The sequence below is a fragment of the Hyperolius riggenbachi genome, chromosome 3 (assembly GCF_040937935.1).
Source record: "Hyperolius riggenbachi isolate aHypRig1 chromosome 3, aHypRig1.pri, whole genome shotgun sequence".
Classification (NCBI taxonomy): domain Eukaryota; kingdom Metazoa; phylum Chordata; class Amphibia; order Anura; family Hyperoliidae; genus Hyperolius; species Hyperolius riggenbachi.
Window position 1 is genome coordinate 425485156 of NC_090648.1, and position 27364 is coordinate 425512519.

The 27364-nt window shown below is 43.8% G+C and overlaps 1 protein-coding gene across 4 annotated transcripts in view; it reads left to right on the forward strand.

The window, feature by feature from the left end:
- LOC137564135 (xylosyl- and glucuronyltransferase LARGE1) overlaps positions 1-27364 on the forward strand; it is a 670081-nt gene that overhangs the window by 352147 nt on the left and 290570 nt on the right. For all 4 annotated transcript variants that reach the window (XM_068277558.1, XM_068277559.1, XM_068277561.1 and 1 more), the window contains exon 4: positions 15547-15629. In XM_068277558.1, coding sequence (XP_068133659.1) covers positions 15547-15629 — 83 coding nt within the window. The remainder of the gene's footprint in view (positions 1-15546; positions 15630-27364) is intronic.

Below are 27364 nucleotides of genomic sequence, written 5' to 3' on the forward strand. Positions count from 1 at the left end.
TAATAACACAGTTGAAGGAGGGCTCCTAGTGGGCCCCTCTCTTCTGGGGTTCCCAGTACAATCATAACCATTGCATCTCCTATTGCCAAACCACTACCCTTAGGCCAACTTTCTCGTGTCTGCCCTTTGATGTGCAGCTGACAAATGTTATTGTATAGCTCCCATTCCATATATAAGAGAAGACGCCGAGAGCCCAGTATAGTGTAGTATGTACTGTAAATTGGGTATGGAAGGTAAGTATAGATAGGTTATATTCACAAACATGGGTTAGGTCCAGGTAACCACTATGAAGGCAGGTGAGGAGATTAGTCCTGTCCCCACTCAGGATTAAGAAGTCGCTCTCTGTAGATCGGGAAAAAGGAAGCATTCCCCTCCACCAGGGGTGGAAACAACTGCAATAGTAGTACAGAAGCGCCGACTGGGTAAAAACAATATTTCTTTAAGATGGATAAAATGAAGTAGGTAGCGGTGGACTTACCCCTCCAAAACAGACAGTTTTAAGCAAAAATCAGTTTACATACTCCGAACAAGGTACAACGCGTTTCGCAGGTATATCCCACTTCCTCAGGCAATAAATAGGAGCATATCACCAATGTGGTCCGGTACATAGCCTGGCGCCTCTGTAGGATATACTCGTGAAACGTGTTGCACCTTGTGCGGAGTATGTAAATAAACTGATTTTTGCTTTAAACTGCAATTTTTTTGTATCTGTTTTGAAGGGGTAAGTCCACTGCTACCTACTATATTTTATCCATTTTAAAGAAATATTGTTTTTACCCTGTTGGCGCCTCTGTACTACTATTACCTCTTCCATATGTAGCAATCACCCTCTGTGATGAAGCACCCGGTGCGAGACAGTTGTTGACCGAGGGTCTCTGTGGGAGCAGTTAGTTACCTGGACGGGTGATGTACCAGCTTGTGCACAGCTGTAACGCTATCTTATGTCTTCACTATTGCTATTAAAAGGAAGTTGTTGGCAACTGGTGCCCATGTGATTGTATATGACGATTCAAACCCTTTACGTAAGCAGCCCACTCTGTCCCATTCCATATGCTGCCCCCTTTTCCATGTGCAGCAGCTCTTTATTTTATCTCTTCCTTGAGCAGATCTTCTCCTCTTCCATGTTCTGCTCCCCATTTTCAGCCTCCCTATTCTATATTCACCCACCCTACCTTTATGTCCATCTGCCCCTTTGTGCAGAAGCTGCCTTATGCTGGGTACACACCATGCGTTTTCCCGCTCGATCCGCGGGTCGATCGGGATCGATTCGACTATTTCCGACATGCTCGATTCGGGCTTCGATCGTTCCTGCCGTTGATTTTGCATACTTAACATGCAAATCGACGGCAGGAACGATCGAAGCCCGAATTCGAGCACGTCGGAAATAGTTAAATCGATCCCGATCGACCCGCGGATCGAGCGGGAAAACGCATGGTGTGTACCCAGCATTACACAAAGGACTCTGTGGCCTTATCAGGAACCAGCCGTGTTTCCTGTGCACACTATGCGGTCCTTTCGCAAAACTTTATCTTTCATTATCTCCAATACCATTGTTAGGATTTATCATTGTGTGTAGTGCATCATACGAGCTTTATTGGGGTAATGCTCTGGTATGTAGAGACATATTGATATTTCAGCTTTCATTTGGAAATGTATAGAATAGGGATTGGAAAATAAATATAGCATAACCTTATATTTTTGCCTGGAGACCCAAAAGGTCAACTACCCCAAAACATTCTTACCAAATAGCAATCAACCACTGTGCTTCACATGGGAAGTTTATAGTACTCAGGGGATCGCAGCAATGAAAGGGTCACTCCACACTGGACAGATTATAGCGATAGACCACTGCGATAGTGAGTAGAGACAGTGGTCTATTGCTATTATCACAAAACGTTGTAACATTGAGGCCTCTTTCACAGTGCGAAGTTAAAGTCGCACGTTAGAAAATGTACCAACGCAGACTAACACACAGCAATACTAAGTCTGTGCGACATTCACAGTGCACACGTTGCGTTTGTGTGTAACGTGTAGCGTTATTAGCAAGTGCTGCAGCATGTGCTTTATACACGTTATTAGCTGCGTTGGACTGTTTGCACATGCTCAGTAATGACTTGGAAGCATACTTTTCATTGCCTGTATGCTCTACTGTATGCGACGATAACGGGGCATTAACCCCCCTGGCGGTATGAAAAATTTCGCCAGGGGGCAGCGCAGCAGTTTTTTTTATTTTATTTTTTTTAAAATGATGTAGCAAGCCCAGGGCTCGCTACATGATAGCCGCTGCTCAGCGGCATCCCCCCGCCCGCTTCGATCGCCTTCGGCGATCTCCGATCAGGAAATCCCGTTCAAAGAACGGGATTTCCTGGAGGGCTTCCCCCGTCGCCATGGCGACGGGGCGGGATGACATCACCGCCGTCAGCAACGTCATTGGGAGTCCCGATCCACCCCTCGGCGCTGCCTGGCACTGATTGGCCAGGCAGCGCACGGGGTCTGGGGGGGGGGGGGCGCGCCGCATCGGATAGCGGCGATCGGGCGCGGGCCGGCGGCGATCAGTGTGCTGGCGCAGCTAGCAAAGTGCTAGCTGCGTCCAGCAAAAAAAAATTTATGTAAATCGGCCCAGCAGGGCCTGAGCGGCACCCTCCGGCGGTTTACCCCGTGTCACACACGGGGTTAACGCTAAGGAGGTTAAGTTGCGTTGCGACTTTTTCGGGGCATTGCATTGTAATTTGCGTTGCGACTTTAACGTCGCACCAAAGCGCAACGTCTTACTGTGAAAGAGGCCTTAGAATACATACATATACACATTTCTCTCAGAGTAAAATGCACTATAAATCACTATTTTCTTATGTCGCTGACACTGTAGGTAGCGAAAATCTTACAAATCTGTCAAGTTCCAAACTTGTCCATCACCTTATGGAGGATTCTCATAAATAAAAAGGGTGTTACGAGTACAGAAACTGGCTGACCTCTTTTGTGAAGATCCTTTCCAGGGAGTGCTTTTGTAATGAATAAAGGAAATACTGAGAATAATCCATGGTGCGATTGAACAGTCCAAAAATATGTCAGGTCTGTCAGCTTTTTAATATCTATTGTAAGTGGAAGCAACACAGGAAGAAAAGTCATTTATAGTGAATTTTAGTCTGGGAGAAATGTACATTTTATATGTGTGTATTTTAAATGTTATATTGTGATAGTGGTCTTCTAAAGCTCTATTTTAGACTCCCATTTATAAGGGTATATGATAGTGAATTTGCATTAGCAATGTTAATGTTTGGAGCATTACACGCTATCAGTACATATTTTGAAAGCACCTGGGTGGTTGCTCTAGCTTCTCATCCCGTTGACAGTGCTATTTTTTTGAAAGAAATGCATGTTTTCTGCTCGAACAAATGTGAACCCTTCCTTAGGATTAGGACTATCGAAGCAATTGTTTATCTCAATGTATTTTCACGTCAGGTTTACTTTACTGTATGCTTTATATTCACATAAAAACAAAGTAATCAGTTGCCTTCCCCCTAAAGACTAGCCCTGGAATATAATAGGGACCAGTGTTGGTGTTTGAATTCGGGTCATTGAAGTTCAGAAACCCGAATTTGTCTGGCACCACACTTCAGCACCCAGAAAAGTGGACGGAGTCAAATGAATTGCAACGTCAGGGCCGGATTTGTACTCCTTACTGCCCAAGGCCACTGTCACCAGCTGCCCTCCTTCTGTATAGGTAGCCAGATGACCCCTCCCCCTTTCCCTCTAGTATAGGTAGCCTGGTGACCCCTCCCCCTCAAGTATAGGCAGCCAGATGACTCCCTTAATCCCTCCCTTTCCCACTCCGACCTTTCTGTATAGGTAAGCAGCTCCCCTCCACACTGCAGTAGCCATCAGTGTCACCTCTCTGCTCAGCTCCATTGCAGAAGCTTCCTCTTCCCCTCCGTCTCCATCAGCCACTGCTGTATATCTGTCCCTCCAACCAACATCTCTCACTTGTGACTTGCTAGCATGTTACCAGTGATTCAGAAAGGAAGAGGAAGCTTCTACGTTGGAGACGAGCAAAAATGTGATTGACTGGCAGCTGCTATTCCACATCCTCCGCTTGTAAAACTGCAATGCTGCCCAAGTCCATAGCCGCCGGCCACAACACCAACATCCTGTAAGAGCAGGGATGGTCACTGCACAGGCGGCTGGCAGCAGAGTACCGCGGTCAGGCGCTCGCCTGATCTCCCTGCACTGCAGCATTTGCAAGCTTGCAAATGCTGCACCAGTTTAGCCTGCTGCTTTGGTCCCCTTGCTCCTGGGGTGCCCTAGGCCATGGCCTAGGAGGCCTTGGCTTAAATCCGGCCCTGTGCAACGTGAAGTGCAAATAAGTGAACTCCCCTGACTGTCCACCTGTTTGGGTGCTGAAGTGTGGTGGCGGGTGAATTTGTGTGTCCAAATTTCAATAAGCTGAATCTGAACACTAACAATACAATATTTGTAATATAATGTACTGTATATGTATAATAATGTAAGTGTGGAGTACAAATCCTGTACATTTTGTGTTGCTGCTAGGCTAATGTTTGCATCTCTTGCCGATCCTATTCAATCACCGCAAGGATTGCTGAGATGCTGGCAAATTAGCAATTACCTGCATAGAATGGCAGTTTCTCCAGTTATTTATTTGTATTCTCTTTGCGAGCGTCTGCTCTCACTTCTCAGTTGAAGGCCTCTAATGACTCTCTCAGATATGGTGGATAAGCTTAGTGCTGCTTCCTGTTGTGTGCCGTGATGGGGCTGATTCATTTAACTTTCTTAGTGCCTTTAACACCTGTTTTATCTCATAAGTATACATTTTTTGCTGACTTGACTTTACCTCGTGATTCAAAACTCTAAAGAGTGAGAAACTTTTTGGCCGTTAATTAGCAACTAATTCGGTGCATAAATGAACAACTAATGATGTGAATAAATGAACACCTGTACACGAAACTGCACATAAATTATCTCATTACCAGATGATTCATAACAGCTTTTCAGCTGCCTCTCATGCGTGACTTAAGGACCAGCTTAAGACCTGCCTGAAACAGGTCCGTACTGGTATTGTACAGCCAGCTGCTGCCTTTTAAACCTCTAATGGTGCCCATACATGGTACAATTTTTTCCTTTTTTTCGATTAGATAATTTAGTTCGTTAGTTCTGTTAGATCGAATATAAAGATTTTTTTTCAACATGTTAGATCAGATTTTTCTTGAAAAAACAGGATAATCGTTCGTTTTTCTTGAAAAAAAAAGATTATTTCCGATTTGATCGTTTTGGTTGAATAAACAGGAAAATCAAATGTTTTTATTGTACCGTGTATGGGCACCATAAGGGCCCTTTTACACTTACAGCGATTGCGATGCTGAATCGCATAATCACAAATCGCAAGTGGTTTTTTAATCACTAGGGTTGCCGCTTTCACATAGGAATTGTGGTAGGTATTTTCCACTACCGCGATTCGATTTTTACAAAAGCGATGTTTACCGCGATTTTGCAATGCAAGTGCACTGCATGTGCAAAATTGCGATTGCGTAAAAAAATAGTGACAAGCAGCAATCGCTTGCGTTTGCAAGAACAAAAGAGCCCTTAGAGCAGGCATGGGCAAACTTGGCCCTCCAGCTGTTAAGGAACTACAAGTCCCACAATGCATTGCAGGAGTCTTACAGTCACAGTCATGACTCATAAAGGCAAATGCATTGTGGGACTTGTAGTTCCTTAACAGCTGGAGGGCCAAGTTTGCCCATGCCTGCCTTAGAGTCATTTGTTTTTTTGTAACAGAAATTTGAAGGTATTTGAGATTATTCAGGTTGGAGTGAGCATATGAGGTCTCCCACAATGCATCACTGCTGAATATGCAAATTGTCTCTTTGTTGTTCTTGATAGCCAAACACACGTTCAGAACTGCTGGAATGGAGCGATGTGTTAGCTTTACAGAGACTCACTAAGCCAACATGAATACAGACTGTTTCAGACTGGTTGGCCCTCCTCAGTGCATGGCATGGATTGATATGGTGCTATGAGGTAGGACTTAAAGGGGAACTGAAGAGAGAGGTATATGGAGGCTGTCATGTTTATTTCCTTTTAGACAAAACCAGTTGCCTGGCAGCCCTGCTGATCCTCTGCCTCTAATACTATTAGCCGTAGCCCCTGAACAAGCATGCAGCAGACCAGGTGTTTCAGTGGTTCAGACTTATAAGTCAGATCTGACAAGACTAGCTGCATGCTTGTTTCTGGTTTTAATCAGATACTACTGCAGAGAAATAGACCAGCAGGGCTGCCAGGCAACTGGTATTGATTAAAAGGAAATAAACATGACAGCCTCCGTATACCTCTCTTCAGTTCCCCTTTAAAACACCCAGAGTTACAGATTGTCCAGCAAGCTCATGGTGAACCAGAACGCCTAGGAATGGAATGTAAGGAGGTAGACAAGACACATCATTCATATTCAGCAGTGATTCATTGTGAGAGACCTCATATGCTCACTCCAACCTGAATACTCACAAGGTGAGAGGGATATGGTGGCTGACATATTTATTTCCTTTTAAACAATGCCAGTTGCCTGGCAACCCTGCTGATCTATTTGGCTGCAGTAGTGTTTGAATAACACCAGAAACAAGCATGCAGCTAATCTTGTCAGTTCTGACAATATTGTCAGAAACACCTGATCTGCTGCATGCTTGTTCAGGGTCTGTGGCTGAAAGTATTAGCGGCAGAGGATCAGCAGAGCAGCCAGGCAACTGGTATTGCTTAAAAGGAAATAAATACAGCAGCCTTCATATCACTCTCACCTCGGTTTCACTTTAAGAAGGTAAATTTCTGTTTAGCGTAGTGTTAGGACAGCGGTAACACTGCGGTTGTCTTCGTTCCCCAATCCCAATGCACGTCTTTATTTAGCACTTGCCCAACAAACGCGTCTTCCCTTATGCCATTTACATGGGCTTAATAAATGAGGCTCTGTGGGTCCGACCTCCCATTTGGCAGTGGTAAGAGGCACGAGTCACATCCAGCCGCGCCCCGTCTTCTATCTATAGCACCTCCAGCGTTTCCACTTTTTTCTCTGTTTATTTTCTCCCATAATCGTTAAGGAAATGGCATGATTCTCATTTTCTTTTCGTTAAGCTCATTATGGGGGATGCAGAACACATCTCCTCCTCTACCAGAATGCAATTTTCCAGCAATAACCGCCTGGCACCATAATTGTATTATACCTCAATTAAAATAGTTTGAACAAAATGGTCTCCGGTGGGCCAGCAAGCAGCTGCAGAGCGCCTCCACCTCAGCGCAATTATGTGGATAACGGATGACTTTTACCGACACAGGAAACTTCGATCTCTGAGAGGCGGCTAGACTTTACTCAGAAGGAAGAATACAGAATGCGGAGTGTAACTCCAGGAAAAGCTTACTGCTTACATAAATTCCTATAAGTTACAAAGGGCTTCAAAATGTTTTTGGGATTTTGATGCGGTCTGTCCTCACCTCCTGTCCCTGGGTCCTCTCTGGGCCTGCATGACTTGAATGCCAACCTCAGCAATCCAGGAACAAGAAATAGGGACTAAAGTACATATGTGATGGACAAGGCTGGATTTACAAGTTTTTCGCCCCTAGGCCAAATTCTTTTTTCTTTTTTCAGATGTGTAGCACCCCTCCCATTTCACGTTTGGCACCCATTTCAGCGTGTGACATCCATGTACAGCAGCCCCTCTTTAGCATGTATGGTTCTCCTGAGCAGCAGATCGCCTGTTCCATGTGTTGCTCCATATTTGTAGCCTCCCTTTTCCTTCTGCAGCATCCAATTGTACATGCAGGGACCCCTGTTCTTTGGCCAGCTTCTCCCCTGGGTAGCAGGCGCCCAAGGACCGGACCTTTGTGCCTTTCCAGAAATATGACCCCAGGAGTTCTTGGCTCTGCCATTCTCTACCAAAAAGGGTTTTACTTGTTACCCTAACTGCCCTGTTAAAGTTGTTTACCTTTTTTTTGTCTGAGCAGGAAGTAAGGAAATTATTCCCCAATGGGAATGAATACATAAAAAACAAAAAAAGTTCTTCGGCTTCACACTAGACATAAAAACGGATCATTTTTCGGAACAGAGACAAGCCGATAAGACCGTCTTGCATGGCTTTTCCAGACACAATATTTGCTGCTGATGGCTACAATTAAAGTCTATGGAAATTAATCACATCTGCTCTCACAAGACATTGGTCATGACTAAAATCCACCCCAGACTTCTCTCAAATCAGGTTTCCCTTGCTTTGTGAATCCTGGCTGTACCTGCGAAGTAGCACAAAGCCGCTTCTGCATGGAAGAAAAAGCTGCGGCTTCTTGCTGCTGCTCAGGCATGGCATGGACTCACACAGGCACAGTACGGCTACACTCTTGCACTGAACTGAACCAGGCCAACAAGAAGTAGAGGCTCCCGGCCACCAGCAGTGGGGTCAAGGAGAGCATCCACAAGCTTCCCTCTACAGAGATAAGTGTTTAGTTTTTTCTTTCCTAGGACTTCAGATTTGTTTCATTGCCATAGTATGCAATATATTACCTGCTATGGTGGCGCCAGGGCCATAAACTGGGTGCTGTGCATCCAATATCAGTAAGACTCTCCAAGAGAGCCATAGAGGCGCTGCTTAAAGGATACCCGAGCTGACATGTAACATGATGAGATAGACATGTGTATGTACAGTGCCTAGCACACAAATAACTATGCTGTGTTCCTTTTTTTCTTTCTCTGCCTGAAAGACAAGACAAGACAAATAACATTTATATCGCGCTTTTCTCCTGGCGGACTCAAAGCGCCAGAGCAGCAGCCACTAGGGCGCGCTCTATAGGCAGTAGCAGTGTTAGGGAGACTTTCCAAAGGTCTCCTACTGAATAGGTGCTGGCTTACTGATCAGGCAGAGCCCAGATTTGAACCCTGGTCTCCTGTGTCAGAGGCAGAGCCCTTAACCATTACACCATCCAGACAGAGTTAACTATCAGGTATGCAAGTGGCTGACTCAGTCCTGACTCAGACAGAAAGTGACTACAGTGTGACCCTCACTGAGAAGAAATTCCCCTTTTTTACCTCTTTCTTGCTCTCAGGAGCCTTTTTTGGCTAGGAAAGTGTTTTATAGTTGGAATTTTTTATCAGTGAGGGTCCTTCCTGTCTAAGTCAGGACTGAGTCAGCCACTTGCATACCTGATAGTTAACACTTTCAGGCAGAGAAAGAAAAAAAGGAACACAGCATAGTTATTTGTGTGCTAGGCACTGTACATACACATGTCTATATCATCATGTCACAGGTCATTTCGGGTATCCTTTAAAGGGAACTTGATCAGCAAGTCACCCACACAGAGATCCTCTGTTGGATCTCTGATCTACGGCTCCTAGTGGCCAGGCGCCCTTTTTAAATGGCACCTTTATTTTATATGTATACAGATATACACATAGCATTATGTGCTAAATGTACTGCATGGAGTGTGTTGGGGTACTGCACCCCAAACTATTGCACACAACGGTCACACTGTCACCGCCACATTACTTTTGCATTGCAATGTGATGTTCTGTGTTACAGTGATGCCACAATGCTCCACTGTGATTCTTACCGAAGTGTATTTGTCATGTTGTTCCTGCTGTCTGTGTCCCAGCTAGGAAGAATTCCCCATGCCTCCAGGCCCTGTGATCAACTGATGCAAACATGAACTCTGGGTGCACCAGGGAGAAAGTAAAAGGACAGCAATAAAAATATAACCGATTGTAAGCCCAGTACACAAACATTCAATCTAATTGCCTTTTCTTCTGTTGGACAGATTTGCCACACTTCCTGTTTAGACAGGAAACAATAATATTGTCAAAAATGGGGACTTTGATAGCCGTAAATCTCTTTGTAAAGTTATTTCCAGGCAGAGACAAAAACAACCTCAAATCTGCATTATCATTACCAATATGGATGCTGGAACACCTTCCCGCTGTGCACTTGGCTTGTCCTGTTCCTACTGAAACCACAGCAGCCATTTTGTATTATCAGTTTCTATAGTTACGAGTAGCTTCTTGCCCTGAGCAGGAAATCAAAACAAACAGCTGATCAGTGAAGTAATTGCAGTCCGTTGGCCAGAGCGAGGCAGCTAATATTTACATCCAACGAGCTCCCGCCAAGGAGAGGCAAAGTTTGGCCTTCTGAACACAATTACGCTGCTCAGATTAGATCTGAGGTTGCGTGAAAACAGACGTTTTCTTTGTCATGTTGAGATCGTGCACCTTCAGGCAATCCCTGGCAAAAAAAAACAGCTTTTTTTTTTCTTTTTGCATTTTTTAGGCTTTTTTTGTACATTTCTATGCCTGATTAGCTCCATCTGAGCCTCCAGAGGGAATTCAGACCATCATTTAGCAGAATAGCATTATCTGGATCTGGAATGTTATTCCCTTCATGATTTGCGGTCAGGATAATGAGCGCCAATCCCGCATAGTGAGCGGGGGCCCAGCTATTAGGTGAACGTCTGTTTGCATATGCACCGAGTGACGGCCGGGGGACCCTGCGGCAGTTTAATGGCTGTGCGTTCATTATGAGAGAGATACAAGATTATTTCTGTCAGGCTTTCATCATCAGTTCAGGGAAATTTGTCCCTGTCCTCTACTTTTTTTCATGACTTTGCTGTTTTGTCATTATTAAAGAGGAATTTGGGACTTCTAGAAAATTCCCCATACGCATTTCTGACCATTTTCTGATTAGGTTGACTTCAAAACATTTAAAGAAAAGCGAAACTTTTGTTAGAAATTTGATAAAACACATCAGTGCATTAAGCTGTTTTGTAATTTAGGCCCCGTTTACACCTACTGCATCACCGCAAACCGAAAACGCTGCATCCCGTTGCAGGACCAGGGATAGCCCTATCACACTGAACGAAGTATGCTGCATTGCGGCAGGTCCTGATGCGGTAACACATTACATGCAGTGCGTTACTGACCAACTTGCATGTATCTCCCTGATGTGAGGCATATTTTCAATGGAAAGTGTGCCTCACTAATTTGATTTGGTTGCACCATGACTATAACAATTCACAATCGCACTGTGCCAAGTGTAAAAGTGCTAAACTGTACTTAGCTGGGGTGGTTGTTCTGGGCCTCTTGGAAGAAAATCTAGCGTGTAAAAGAATTTCTGCTGCAGGTCATTTAACCTCCCTGGCGGTATGAATACTTCAGATTTGAGGGTCTAAAAAGTGGTGCCATTTTTTCACACGCTTTTAGACCTTAAAAGGAGGAAAATAATATACCGCTAGAAAAATCTACAATAGCCCCTGCATATAACCTGGATTTAGCGCTGCATTTCTTCCTCCGTCTAACAGGTGGCGCTGTACCCCTGTGGTGAGATTGTTGGCTGTTCTATGATGGAAATCTCACCAGAGGGATCCAGAACCTCTGGGTACTGAAAGAAGAATGGCTGCCAGCGTCTGGATCCCGGGGGAGGTGAGTTACAATCACTAGCTGCACGCAGGCTCTGCCTATACCTCCTGGCAGCTACCATGGCTCAGGCTCGGGGTTACCACTCGGAACTGTGGATTTCCGGCCTGAGCCTTAGCATATCATCTGTATATAGTTTAAGTATTTTAGCAAACTGACCTATCTGTCATTACTTACTCTGAACCGCTCCGTTCGCTTTGTACAGAGTAACTAGTAAAGTTGCCTTGCAGGGCTGCCACCTGTTGATGAGTTGAGAGTGACTACTCCAAAATAATGTCTATGCACTCCAGACTTCACATAAAGGTCAGATCTATCCAGCCTATACAGTGTCACAGCAGTAAACTGCCATAGCTGAAGGTGGAAGAATAGGAACATCACTGAATGTAACTTAATGTATGAAGAAATGCTTATTTTTTCATAAATGATTTAGTCAATGTTTGCTTATTGTAAAATCTCACCTCATTTGTTCTTAAATGTATCAGTGGTGCTGACATCTTAACTACTGGTGAGTTGCATGCCTGGAAAATACTCTCTCCATCCCTGAAGTGTGTAGAATCAACACAGAGTGCTCTGGGACTGAAGGCTACATGGCATCAAACCAGTATCACTGGGAGAGTGGGGCTACATACCAAAATACTGCAGTACATAGTTATAAAATATTGTATCCAATATTAAAACCAGGATAATTAAGGTAAAAATGGGTATCCTGCTTTGTATGTATTGCTACTTGTGCTCTTTAACGTAACACATATATATTAGTACAAATTCTTTTTCCTCTACACTTTGCTAAGAGTTCCCTTGTTACCATGGGAGCGGCTGTTACCATGCTGTTCAGATTGCAAGGTCTCTAAAAAGATGTTATTGTAAATATTTGAAAGTCTGTGTGGCAAACAGTTGGTGAAAAGTCTCAGTCCTGACGGTATATTTCACATATAGTGCCATGCGATTGTTCTGCCGCAGGGGAGGCCACAGCAGAACAATCGCATTACACCATTTCCCCTTGCAGATTACCCCGCGACATAAGGCACTGACAGTGTAAAATGCATACCTCCTGCTGGACAGGAAGTATGTCTCTGTTTTTTAGGCCAATCGGCACACGATCACCGTATCGCCACGGCATCAATCTAAATAGATTTTTGCTTTGCCCTTGACTACAATGCAAATGCCTGCCATGCGGTACCCCTTGTACTGCTTGGCAATAAACTACAGAGTCTGTGTTGCCTATGTGTCCTCGCAACCACTTCTGCCGCATTGCACTACAGGTAGTGAAGTCAGTCTCTTAGAAACTAATGACCATGCGAAGGGGAGCGGTGAACCAGCAGCGACAGAGAGCGCTGTAATGTGCTAGTGTGAAAGGGGCTTCAGCCCTCTTGCACACTACATTTCTGATTCCGATTAAAAAAAAGTACTGCTACGTTTCTTAATCGAAATAAAAAATCGGATTTTATAAAAAAATCTTAATCACATGTAGTGTAGTGTAGCCCAACAAGGATCATCTATGCAGATAAATTCTACTTTTTACAATAAAACAAGTGCTTAAAGTGGACCTGAACTCTTGTACAGGACAGAAGGAATACAGATACATGCACCCTGTAATTTTTTAGACGGTTCAGCCTGTCTAATTCCCCCTCATCTGTGACTAAGCACAAGTTGTAATTTAATCTCTCTCCTTTGTCACCTGACTGCAACAGCAGATAGGGCAGACAAGCTCATTTGAAAGCACAGGATATTGCCAATATGGCCTCAATTCACTAAGCAGTTTAGACTAGTCTGCTGATGGTTTTTAGTCTACTGATGGTTTGGTCAGTTACATCAAAGGGGAATTCACTATTACCAAATGTTTTAGACCTGTTTTTAGATCTGGTCTAAACCATTTGGTAATTAGGTGGGTAAAGCAGGGGAAATGATCAATGGATGCAATTCACAAACAAGTAGCTGTGTAAACATTTTCCTACTTTTCATGTTAAATATCAGAGGCAAAAACTGGAATTTATTGAGGGTAGGATTTAGCTATATTGGGACAAATCAATTGCAGAAGGGGTGTCTGCTTCAATGCACAGCCAGAGTTGCATATCAGACTACAGAAAGAAAATATCAAACTTATAAAACTCTGAAAGCAAAAACAGTATGAAAAGCTGTGAGAATTAGTTACATTTCCTCTGCTCTCTTCAGACACTTCAGTCAGAAACAGAGTTCCCAACAGCTGCAGCTCCTGTGTCCTGTCTCTCTCTGTCACACACAGAGCTACACATAGAGTTAACTGATGAAGTGTGAGGGGAATTTCCCCTCTCCTCATGGCTCAATCAGCCATCAGTTTGTCAGTAAAGTTTGAATGTATTTTGCTAACAGTAAACAAAGAAGTTGCTACTAAAATGTGTACACCAGTACTTAGCAGCACTTCCCAAACAATTCCTGTGTCAATTGAAATAAATATGTGAATCGATAGTATTCCTTAAACTCCTGCATAATGCAGAGGGCCCAACCGTCCCGATCTCGTCGGGACTGTCACGATTTGGGGGGGCTCTCCCGCTGTCACGGTATGAGCCCCCCAAGTCCTGGCGGCAGTGGGCAGCAGTAAAAAAAAAATGATCGAGGCGCCAGCCGCGCCTAAGTGATATGCGGGATGCCGGCCATAGCATTACTACCTCCCTCCCTCCTTCCCTTGAGATCTGCCCCCCCTGTGTCCCCGTTAGCAGAGTGCGCAGCGAGCAGAGCGGGCTGTCATTACCTGCGTCCATGCACGCATACCGATGTCCGGCTTCACTCTGCTTCCTGTGACGTCACAGGAAGCAGGAAGCTGGAGAAAGACATCGGTATGCGTGCATGGACGGAGGTAAGATGACAGCCCGCTCCGCTCGCTGCGCACTCTGCTAACGGGGACACGGGGGCAGATCTCAAGGGAGGGAGGGAGGTAGTAATGATATGGCCGCATCCCGCATACCACGCGCGGCTGGCGCCTCGATCATTTTTTGGCACCCATCCTCACCCTCCTCCCCACCCACGGTCACCCTTACCCTCCTCCCCACCCACGGGCAGGGTGTATGAGGGTATATTTAATCAAAAAAAAAAGAATAAGGGCATAAATATTAATAAAAAAAATATATTAAAAAAACGATGGTAGGCGTGTCTTGGGGGTGTGGTTGGGGGTGTGGTTAGGGGTGTGGCCAGTGTCCCGGTTTCTTCGTTTAAAATGTTGGGAGGTATGCATAATGAATTCAAAAGGTTCCATCCTCACATCTAAAATAACTCACTGAATTACTTTACCGTCAGAAATAAGCTCATAGAAATCAGAGACCGCACTCAGAAGGCTTTTTCAACCACTGTATTCACAGGAAACCAAGCATGACATAATACACGACATGTTTCGGGCATCACCCTTCCTCAAGTGTCTGATTAGCTGGTCTAATCTCTGTCAGAAAAAGTGGGCGTGGTTACTCCTTGTTTGCCTTTGAATTGTGTAATTACTGAATGTTAGACCAGGTCTAAAACATTACACCAAACAATCAGAAGACTAAAAACCATCTGTATAGTCTAAACTGCTTAGGCCTCTTTCACATCTGACAACGCGTGCAGGAGCCGTTCTCCTGCACGCGTTGACCAGCCTGCGGCTGTCGTCGGGAATCTGCAGTGCGACGCTGAGTAGCGACGGTAGTATCAATTAACCCGACAGGGAAACGCCGATTCCCGATGATAAAATGTGCCCGGGTGCGTCGTACCGCAATGCATCGAAATGCGGGTGTGAAAGGTAAAATGGAAGTCTATGGACTTTCCTTTTACCTTGGTTAACGCAAAGTATAGACTTTGCATTAAAACGCTGAATAAGGGCTCTGGTGTGAAAGAGCCCTTAGTGAATGTAGGCCATGTCTGCTTCCATGAAAGCAGGAAGTAGAAATACAGGAGATTTATTTTAGGATTTGTATCAGCTGTAATAAAGACACATTATAAGGTTATTATACTGTTGCGTATCTTTTAGAACAGAGATGAAGTTCTGAGTTCAGGTCCGCTTTAACAAGGTTAGAGGAACATTAGTGACGGTAGTTAGGCTTTATAGGGAATTCTCTGATGTTCATTTGTGGTGACGCCACATTTTTTTCTTCCTCTTGCAGACGATCCACGTTGCCATTGTGTGCGCCGGTTACAATGCCAGTCGGGATGTGGTCACCCTGGTGAAGTCTGTTTTATTTCACAGGTAAGTCGGAGCTTTGGGACCTAAGGGAGAAAAGCGCTTTACAAATGTGTTGTTGTTGTGTATGTCTTGCATTACAGATGGGGCCTGTGCAGAAAGACACCCTTTATAATGCAAACCATGTTATTATGTGTGTTTGTGAAATATGTTTTGGGCAGCAGTAGGGAGTAGCTACGCCAACCCCCATAGGTTTTGTTCACCATCAAGTTCCTGTCAAATGCAAGTATATTTCTTGGCATTAGAAATATTAGCAAATTTAGGATGTCTTCTTAGCATTTCCTGCAGTTTGTCAAATGCCAGAGTAAGTCCAGCCATTGAAGGGTTTGACTGCAACTGCATTTATCTCATAATGTGACGCTGCTGCAGTCATAGAGAGGGGACGCTAGATACGGCTGATGAGAGATGCTGATGCCATAATGCTCCACTTGCAACTCTGCATATTGGGGGGGGGGGGGGGGGTTACCTAAAACTTCAACACACATCTGGCTACCTATAGTGAGGGAAGGTTTACCCAACTCTGGGTGCACATTTGACTACCTGTAATGGGGGTGGGGGTTCCCTAATACTGGGTGCACATCTGGCTACCTATACTGGGTTTGAGGGGAACTACCTAATACTGGGGGCACATCTGTTATATATATATATATATATATATATATATATATATACACAATATATATATACTGATGGGGGGGTACCTAATACCGGGCACATCAGGCTATGAATACTGAGGGGAGGGGGGGAGTATATCTCCTACTCATGCTGGGGGAGGGTAACATCTTCCTCCAATAATGAGAAAGGAGCACATCTGCTACTCATACTAAGGGAGGGGGGCAACCTACTAGTGGGGCACCTCTGGTCACTTAATATTAGAGAGTGTACATCTCGAAAGTACTGCGAGGTTAAATCTGACTGACCTTGTACTGACCTCTGCCTACTTAATACTGGGGCACCTCTGGCTACCTAATACTGCAGGGCATTGGGCTCCCAATGTGTTCCTTTGCTGTATTGGCAAGTTGCGGCCACTGTAAATCCCCCCCCCCCCCCCCCCGCGTTCAGGTACAAAGGGGACGTCATGGTTGGGGGGAAGATCCACAAAATGTCCCTTCACCATGAACGTACCAGGTTTAGTATATTTCTATTCCCCTGGTTTTTCCTCTAAATTTCCTCTAAGTCTAGGTGCATCTGATGATCAGGAGCATATACAGTAATGGTCTGAAAAATACAGTATGCTTGAAATAACATTCTTAGTTGGCCATTAACCTTCCTCTAGGCTTCTTATCCTTTTCTATGCATTAAGGCATCAGATTACGATCTCTCAATCTGACTGCCTGCAGTTCATTTATGCAACTACTGTATATAACACCTATGAGGGCACCCCAAGCTCTTGATCTAATTGTTCAGCCAAATTCATTGTTGGCCTGATTGCTAATATTCTGAGACAGACCCCAGAGTGTAATGTCCACCACACTTCTTGTACAGCAGCTTCTAAAATGTGAAGCATAGGTTCCATAACATGTGCAGCCTTCCATCGCACAAATCAAACCTCATCCTGCCAGAAGATCTGCCCACCTTATTTCATGCCTTCATTACATCCCGACTGGACTATTTTAATGCTCTCTACACCCGCCTTTCAAAACAGGACTTGTACCGCCTAGAGCTGATACAGAATACTGCTGCCAGACTGTTAACCAACCAACCCTGTCACTGCCACATAACACCAATCCTGCACTCCCTTCACTGGCTACCTATAAAATGGAGGATTCTAATCAAGATCGGCCTACTGACATTTAAGTCACTACATAATCTGGGCCCTGGATACATGAAAGAAATGTTGCAGCTGCGTATAGAAATGTTATTGTTATGCACAGCAGCCTCCCTCCCATTATTTATACAGCCCACAACTCAATGTATAGCAGATCACCTTTTCTATATTCTTTGCTTCCTTACGCAGTATCTTCTTTCTTCCACAAGCATCCCCAGCCCATTCACTGCTATCCTCCTCTATAAAACTGCAATAGCCACTGCTCTTCTATGTGTAGCATCATGCTCAAGGCCGTAGCCTCTTCTGACTGTGCTTGCACATCTGACCATGCTCTTAGGTCTGTTTCTGCCTTTAGGTAGGTCTGTAAATACCATAGACGTTCTGCATACATTCGTTTTCTGGATGATCGAGACAATAACGTACAATGGAGCCATAAAAGCGGGGGAGGCAGTTTGGTAAACACAGACTCGGAGGACGAGAAAAACATTAACGCTAATAAAAAGAAAGTCTTCTGTTCAGATGCAATTTCTTTGTTGAGTTTAAATGGTATTTTTTATTGTAATCCTTTTAATGCGTGTGGGCCATGTGGGAGGTATATGGCTTTTATGTCAGCCGCCTCTCTGTACCCGCTCCGTTCTGGTGCCTCGGCAAGGAGACGTGAGCATTGTGCCTGCGCTCTGCCGATCTCCCGCGAATGAGAGATTTCCAATTTATATTTACGTCGGAGATAAGCTTAACATCTTGTGTAATTCCGTTGTTTATTGTTCTATCGGTGATCATAAAACAGCTGAGATTGATGATGACAAATGCTCTGTTCTTCGGTGAAAAACAAACAGACTTGTGTTATCCATTTTTATTTATTTTTCTTTAATTTTATTTGCAAAGATGTTTAATCTAGATTGTTGGAACAGCCTAAACAGATGCCTTATCTCTCCATTATGCCTTGCTCCTGCTAGCCCAGAGGCATGCTGGGAATAAAGGTCCCTGGCCCCTCCCCTCCTTGCACTGTGAGCGAAGTCATAAATATGTTTTCTTTTAGTGTTGGTTAAATTGCTACAGCCGGAGAGTTTGGGCGTCATTGCTTCCCAGCTGGAGGATAGATTGCCGGTTTGTAGTACAGTGATTTTTTTTTTGCCATAATGTTTTGTTAACATAAGAGAGGGAAAAGCCATAAACCATTTTCCCCAAAGATACTTTATCCTTAAAGTGTATAGACATAGTTTCCAAGGTTTTATGCACATGTTCTTTCCACCACCAGCACTAGACAAATAGTCCTCATTCGCAAGTATAAATGGTGCTGTAGACATCTAATGGGCTATGCTCGCTGACGCCAGTATGCAGCTCGCATAACTGCTGAAATAGCGGGTCAGAAAATCTCTGCTCCTTTAAATCCATTTTTTGGACATCTACTGTAATTATCCATTAGCTAGTCTGATCTGCACAGGACCTTGACTAATGTGAATCTTGGCTTCTCTGCACTCAGTCTTCCTTCTTATTTCTGTTATTTTTCTGGAGCAGAGTTTACTTGCACCCATAAATTGCAATATTTATTGTCGCTGGAAGTAATGCATACAGTTCCCTTCACTCGGACAGAGCAGAAACAATCTGCACTGAGCCTGCCCAGAACTGCTGTTTCTTTATAAATTGACATCTAAGTGAAATGAATCCCCCTTTGTATAGTTTTGTGTTTATGAAGTGAGTACACCGCTTGCTGCTTGTCTATTCATGTCTATAATAAGGATCTATTTGCAGTTGCATGAAACATGCACACACTGTGGTCATTAGCCTCCCAGGCTGCAGAGCTCCGACTTAAGTGCAGAAACATGCCGCTGATGTTAATCATTAATGATCTGAACCCCTGAATTATCCCACCGGCAGCATTGGAAGCTCATTCACCTGATGCCAGCATTTGTGTCATCATCACACAACCAGCTCCCCGAGACCTTGGAATGCTGGAACATCCTTGACGTCTTTTTATTTTTTTTTTCTGCTTGCATAAGGGTTCTTAAACGCGGGTCTGTAATAAATATGTTAAAGCTCGGAAGACCTAATCATGACACTGCTGAGGCATCCGCTTTGTCTAAAAGCTGCCGGGGAGAATTGTGCAGAATACAAAGCGAAGGCTTTTTAAAGATGAAAACGATGCTGACACTTCAATCGGAGCCTCAGGTTCGCTGTGCAGGAATTCCAGGCTGGGCCCATCCTGCATCCAACCGGCTGTCTGAGGATTACCTCAGCTGCACTAACCAAGGTCCCCAAAATGAAAGAGAGACTTGGACACTTCCTCTAATAGGCGCGTGTTATAAAGTCAGCACATCTCCTGTAATTTAAAATAGGGTTAAAGTTTCCGAATAAGCTAGCGCTGCAAATGTACTCCTCCATTCACCGTGAAACCATTTTTTTTTACTTGCAGTATAAAACTAAGTAAGCTTACTATATTTTACCCCTGAAATCAATCGTAAACAGCAAAAGTCTCTTATTTGCTAGAGGAATAGAAAAAGGGAACGGAAAGACACCGGGAGCCCGATCTGGTGTATTATCTCACATGCGATTCTAATCAAAAAATAAGAAAAGATCGCTTATACTCGCAAAGCATGTGGGGAAGTACCGTCCCCACTCGCCCTTGTGTTGTCGTTTCGACGGTCGCAGCTCCTTCAGAAAAGGTGACACCTGTCAAGGTGTGTCCCCTGGTCCCAGGGGGAAGTCTAGATTGCGAGGGGGTAGGAGGCGCCCTGGAGGGTACTTATGGAATGGTGTGCAAGACAAAAAACGAGTATATATAAAAAATCTATAGTAAAACTATATCAATGAAGATCAATAGATCAGTAAATTGGTAGTGATTACTGTCAGTATATACCCCAGGCGCCTATGCGGAGGATACTACTACTCTCGGCACAATACACGGCCTGATGAAGCGGTTCTAACCGCGAAACGCGTTGTCATTTTCTCAAGTGCCTCATTAAAGCTTTTTATACCGTACACAATGGGACTGACTACTTATTTAAGGTAGGATCTGTCCATATATTTATATCCGTATCAATAGCTTGCTCAAACAGTCAGATTTATGACTGGGGTATATACTGACAGCAATCACTACCAATTTACTGATCTATTGATCTTCATTGATATAGTTTTACTATAGATTTTTTATATATACTCGTTTTTTGTCTTGCACACCATTCTAGAAGTACCCTCCAGGGCGCCTCCTACCCCCTCGCAAAAGTCTCTTATTTGGCCATATTCCTATTTGGATAATGCTTGGACCGCCGCTTCTGTAGTTCTCTCCTGTAGCCTGCAGAGGGAAGCCTCCTTCTCATCCTGGATATGGACAGAAAAAAAAGACAGGGACAATGGGAGCCTAATCTGGTGTAGTATTTACAATATGTAGAGAATATGGGGTGAAAATGCACAGATTGCAAAATTAAATATATTGTTCAATACACAGTAATTGCTAAGCAAGCACACACTTGTTGAGAAACTTGATTTTACTAAAGCAAAATATTTAAGATAATGCAAAACCAAACCAATAGCAGAACTGCACAGTGGCAAACACAAATAGGAAAACATACACATACAATGACAATCTTTACAATAATAAGTAAACAATAATGGATTACTTATCTTTAAATAATTGCCTTAAAGGGCAACCGAGGTGACATGTGACATGATGAGATGGACATGTGTATGTACAGTGCCAATCACAGAAATTACTAGGCTGTGTTCCTTTTTTTTCTTTCTCTGCCTAAAAGAGTTAAACCTAAGATATGCAAGTAACAGTTTCTGTCCGGGTTGGGATTGGGTCAGACTATAGCGTCACCCTCACTGATAAGGAATTACAGCTATAACACCCTTTCCTGTCAGTAAATGGCTTCTAAAAGCAGGAAAGAGATAAAAAGGGTCAATAGTTCATAGATTTTAGCTCTGGCATACTTCAGTGAATATGTCATTGAGCAGAGACAATGCAACAGTACAAACTTCAAAACTAGGTTTAAATATAAAATGAAACTGGAATATCTAAAATAAAATCATTTTTAGGAGAAGGAGGATAGATATTATTGTTTATCTCAGCAGTTTATTTTCACCTCAGATGTCCTTTAGGCCGCTTTCGCAGTGGGACGTTAAAGTCCCACGTTACAGCAGCCTGTAAAGCAGCCCAACTCACAACAATTAAAAATTAATGGGCTGTTCACAGTGCACACGTTGCATACGAGTATAACGCTGCACGTTTAATGAAGGGCAGCATGCTGTGCGTTATACTCCTATGTGGCTGCGTTAGACTGCTTGCACATGCTCAGTAATGTATGTCAGGAGAGGAGAAGGGGAGAGTCCGCTATTATGTCTAGCCACATGGCTAATTAATATTCACTGCACTGTAGTGTTGTCCAGATCATGAACGATTCGAATCTTTGATCCGGATCTTTTTTGTGAGTTGAATCATCCGGATCATCACAATGAAGGATTCGGTTCACAGTGGATGGCTGGAAGAAATAGGAACTGCAGCTTCTGTGCACAAGCACAATCTTTCTGCTGCATCTCTCCCTTCCCCTACCCTCAATGTGCCCTCATTCTCCTGCACCCCTCACTCTGCTGCACCGCTGCTTCCTGCTTCCCTAGTAAAATGATTCAAAGATTTGGTATAAAGATCCAGATCTTTTCAATGATCCGATTCGAATCATCCGAATCATTGAAAAGATCAGGACTTCCCAGTATAGAAAGAAAACGGCGCACCAAGAGCCGCATAATGCAGCTCAATCTGACATCCAACTTCAGCACCACCATGCGTTGCGTTAGGAGCACGTTATGCGACCTTAACGTCCCCTAAAACGCAACATCTTGGTGTGAAAGAGGCCTTAAAGTTTTGCTCAAACAACTGACCCGCAAAGGAAGAGACTTTTCCTTTGGCTCACACTCGGATGCACTTCCTTCCTTGCTCAGGAATTCAGAGGAAGTATGTCTCCAACCCTCGATGGTGGCTACAGAGAGCACATCTCTCCTGTGTTACCTGGCTATATCCTAGCCAACTCTTCCCACAGCTAACCTGTTGTAGTCTATTGTTACATCAGCCAGACCTACCCCTAACCCAGCAGCAGATATTTTGCTATTGTTAGAAACAGACTCATGAACCCCACATGGTTCAGGCTCCATTTAACATTTGCACAATAGACACAGAAAAAATCGATAGATATCATAGCACAACCAGGGGTGTTGCAAGCAAGCAAGCAACCACAATATACACATGTCCTCAGCCCTCAGGGATCCAAGGGATGGGCACAGATCATTCTATGTGGAAAACAAGTACATAAGATGTTTGGTAGTTTAGCTGCTGCCATAGACTCTCATAAAAATTGCGGCTATAAGAGGATAAAAAAGCGGGCACAGAGTCTGCCTGCTATACAAACTGGCTACAAATAGTTGCCCCAGAGCCCACGATTTTATCAGGTGCTTCTGGACACTAAAATAGCTCCAACTTGCATGGGCGCTTATGGCGCTGCACAAACTTTCCCTACACCCAATATTTTTTTTTTTTTTTTTGTGGTGGAAGCCGCATGAATATTGACAGGTTTGTAGCGTGGAGGGACAGTGAAAGTTAGGCATGGGTAGGGGGGTTCATTAGGGTTAGACATCAGTAGGGAGTTGGTTAGGGTTTGGCATCTGTAGGGAGTTGGTTAGGGTTAGGGATTGGCAGAGGCGGTCAGTTAGGGTTAGGCATCGGTAGAGGAGGGCTCTGTGTGAGAATAGAATTAGGTTTAGTAATAGTAAAATATCTGTAACATTTACCAATGTTTTACTGTTAGAATTAGCACTGCACAATAGTAGAATATCTGTAATTTTACTGATATTCTTTCTACTACTGGTTATCTCTGGCGGCCAGGTTTTCAATTTGCATGTAAGCTAGAAACAGTTTAAAAAGAAGCTAAGTAGTGTTCTTACCTCCATAGAATACACTCATTCTAGGTTCAACAATTTTATTCCAACTAATCAAGATAGACAACACGTTTCACAGTTCTACAACCGCTTCCTCGGGTCAATAACAAGGGCATGTCTGAAGTGTATCAAAGCTATGAGTGTCTTTTTTTGTAGCAGTATTTTTTTTTTATTCTGTATCTATTAAATATTACAAAGATGAAAAATGAACCTATATACATTGACTTAAATAAACGCTCGGTACAACATCCAGATGGTCTATTTAGAGCTCCGTCTTGTAAGGGTAGCTGATTGCTCCTATTAGATGCATAGCGTGTGTCTGTCTCCTTTGGAATATACACATTACGACTCATGCTCGAGCTCCGGTAACACAATTATGTAAATAGCTGATTAAGTACATAATTGCATTAAGAAACTTGACAGAGATGATGGCCGCACCCGGCGACAATATCACGTATCCTCTCGGCGCCCAGAACTTGGGTCGATCTTTTGTTAGCGGGCCGCCAGGCTAATTCCCCGGAGACGGAATTAGATTTTAATGGATATCATTTGAATATCAAATGATAGGATGTGTACTCAGGAGTATGCCAAGGGTGACACATATTCAGCAGATTGAAAGGAGAGGAGGAGAAGGCACTTGTATCTTTCTGGGAGATGCCTGCTCTTTGTAGTGGAACTAATGTCTGTTTTCATGTCCCGATCAATGGATAAGAGGCAGTGACAGCAGGAGGATTTGGGAAGCTGGTGGGGTTATGTAAGTTTATTTGCATTGTTAAAAAGCCTCAGTCTAGGCACAGGGTTTTTTGTAAGTGCATTTAATAGAACACTCTTTTAAATTGTGCATAGAAAAGTTTCAATTCCAGTTTTTGCAAAGAAAAAAATGAAATGCCATTGATAGTTTTCCATCTTCACCTTAGCAACCACTACTTGTTTGCTCACTCCCAGTCTGAAGCCACGTCTATCTGCAAGACACTGACAGCCGCTTACATATATTAAGCAGCGAGAAAATTTGGGCACAGGGTAAAGCCAAAAACGCCTCACCCTGCCTCTGTAAAAGTACCAGTGGTGTTAATTACTATTCCCCCTCAAGCTCACCATGGACAATGGGAAATACGTAATTCAGCTTTCAGCTATTGCTGTTGGCCTAATTAAGCTGTTTTTATAATAATTACTGTCTGAGTGGCGCTTTAGCCGTAATACCTCTTACGGCCTATGGCGGCGCTGGCTGTGTTTAAATCGCTGGCGCTGTTTTTACTTGGTTAGCCGACAGCCACGACAGGTTATCAGTCCACAAGGAGTCATGGCCTCAGCTGACAAAAAAATCACTCTGTTGTGTTCAATAATCTCAGATGCAGAAAACTGGATTTAGGTTTATTTATAAGCTTCAGTAGCTCTCTACATAAAGCAGTACTTCCCATGTCTCCAGCATGCATCAACAGGAACCAACAACACTCTGCAGTGCAGATCATCTTATAAAAAAATGCAAATACAGTGTCATCTACAGGCCAGACGTATAAACATCACACACTCTCGAATATCTTGAGTAACATACATGCTCACCAACTAGTCGATTTGCAAAAAATTATATTGTTTATAACACATAAATACATAATACTGTATTTGGAGAGTAGGCTAGAGGACCATACAGAAGTCACAGCTAGTAAGATGTATAGAACTGATTGCAACAAAATTGCACGTTTCAAAAAATGCATACAATTTGTATGTGAAGTGAATAAAGTACATTGAGTTTTGATCAAACTAGTAGCCTTGAGTTGATTTGTGTAAGTATAGAACAGCAAACAAAAGGAACAGTCCCATCAAGCACAGGAGGGAATACAAAGTACGCAACAGTTACCTGATGATGTGATTTCGAGGTTTGAGGACCTCTTGTTCAGAGTCAAAAGCCAAGTTTGCAGAGAAGCATATGCAGCTGATGGAGTGTCTGGGTAATGCAGCATTCCTCCTCTGATTTGTGTAAAACCTTAAAGTGGACCTAAACCCAGAACTTCCTCTCCGCTCTAAAAGATCATGGCAATCACAGTGCCCCCTTTCCACGGATTTGTTTTTTTGCCCAGAGCAAATGCTCTGCATGCTGCATTTTATGTCCATTTGTGATTGACCTGTAATATTTGTTTCAGTTCTTTGCCTCAACTGCATTGTTCTGTTAGGCCAGAAAGCCACTAGGAGCGAGGATACAGGATCTTTATGCTGGAAGAAGGCGCGTCAGCTGACCTGCCGGTCGGCTGAAGTCAGGAGTGACTCGCGCGGCTAGGATTGGCTGATTGCTAGGGGGCGTGGCGCTGGGCTCTCCTCGACTTCTTAAGCCTTCACTGTTCTTTGGCAACTCGTCTGCTGTTGCGAATACACTCGTGTTAGCGCTCAGACCTAGTGAGGTTCCAGTTGATGATAGATGTATATACAGTGTTTGCGATATACATCTATCTATAGTTATTAGTACATTGTATTTCTGATAACCTGTGTATGATTCTGGCTACTCTGTGACCTTGCTATTGCTAAACGATTCTGTACCTCTGCCTTTCTGACTTTAGTTGCTGAACCTCTGCCTGATATTAACTACTCTCTGGCCTGCCGTTTTGGTACTGTTTCTGTCTGCCTGTTATCGTACTTTGCCTGTCTGACTATTCTACTCACCGATGGGCCCTAGCCACTGGTGAGGTGCTCTGGCTATTAGAATCTACCAGCCCCTCTGGTGAGGTTCAGAATTACTTGCATAGCTCCAGTGACTGATAGTACCTTGCCAGCTCCACTGGCAAGGTCTAGTTAAACTATTCAGTCATTTGTGCTGTTAGTACCTTACCAGCTCCTCTGGTAAGGTCTAGTTAAACTATTCAGTCATTTGTGCTGTTAGTACCTTACCAGCTCCTCTGGTAAGGTCTAGTTAAACTATTCAGTCATTTGTGCTGTTAGTACCTTACCAGCTCCTCTGGTAAGGTCTAGTTAAACTATTCAGTCATTTGTGCTGTTAGTACCTTGCCAGCTCCTCTGGTAAGGTTTAGCCAAACTTCTTTAATTCTTTCATTATTAGTACTTTGCCAGCTCCTCTGGTAAAGGTATTGTTATTTGTGTTGGTAGACCCTCCAGCTCCTCTGGAGTAGTCTATACTGTTGCACCAAACACCACACCTTAATCTCAGCTAGTATTATTAGTATTATTATTAGTAGTAGTATTACTAGTATTATTGGTGATACTGCAGATCACCACATAATCAGGTATAGCGTCTGTATTATTGGTGATTCTGCAGATCACAAATAATCAGACGTCTGAGTTGCAGCACCCAATCGTTACACTACCTATGCTAAGCTAGAGGCTCCCTATGCTTGAGGTTTTTCCATTTGGCACTGTTATTGGCCTGAGGAAGCGGGCTTAGACTTGTGAAACGTGTTGCCTGTGCTTAATAACAAACATATTTTGTTGTTACAAATATTTTGTTATTTGAGGTAAGCTACCTCACTTTCTTTTGTTTTTATTTGTTTTTAAATAATTTTATACACACCAGGGTACCTGTTTCACCCATATTGTATTACACAAGAAAGAAAAACATAACAGGCCAAACATTTCAGAGAACCTACCATCTGTGTTACATACGGCAAGGCTTTTCAACCTGTGGTACGCGTACCACTGGCGGTACTTTGCTGTTGGCCAGGTGGTACACACCAGGTTTTCCTGCCACTTTATTGCCCGCATGCCACTTGTCCTGGTCCTGTCCTGCCTCCACAAAGTTTGGCTCCTCCTCCCTCGCTCCTTGCTGTGCTGCTCAGCAGCATACTTCAGACCTCAGATTAGTGTGGAGGAGACAGCCAGGCAAATAGTGCACAGTAATGGCGCAGATACAGAAAGGGACATCACTGCTCACTTCCTGTATTTGAAGTATACACGCCGTCACCATGCACCGTTTGCCTGACTGTCACTTCTCTGCGGCTGGCTTACCGATGATCTGAGGTGTGAACTATTCCACAGGGCAGCACAGCAAGGAGTGAGCAAGGGAACTTTGTGGTAAGTCACTGCCTAGCTCTCAGCTCTCTGATGG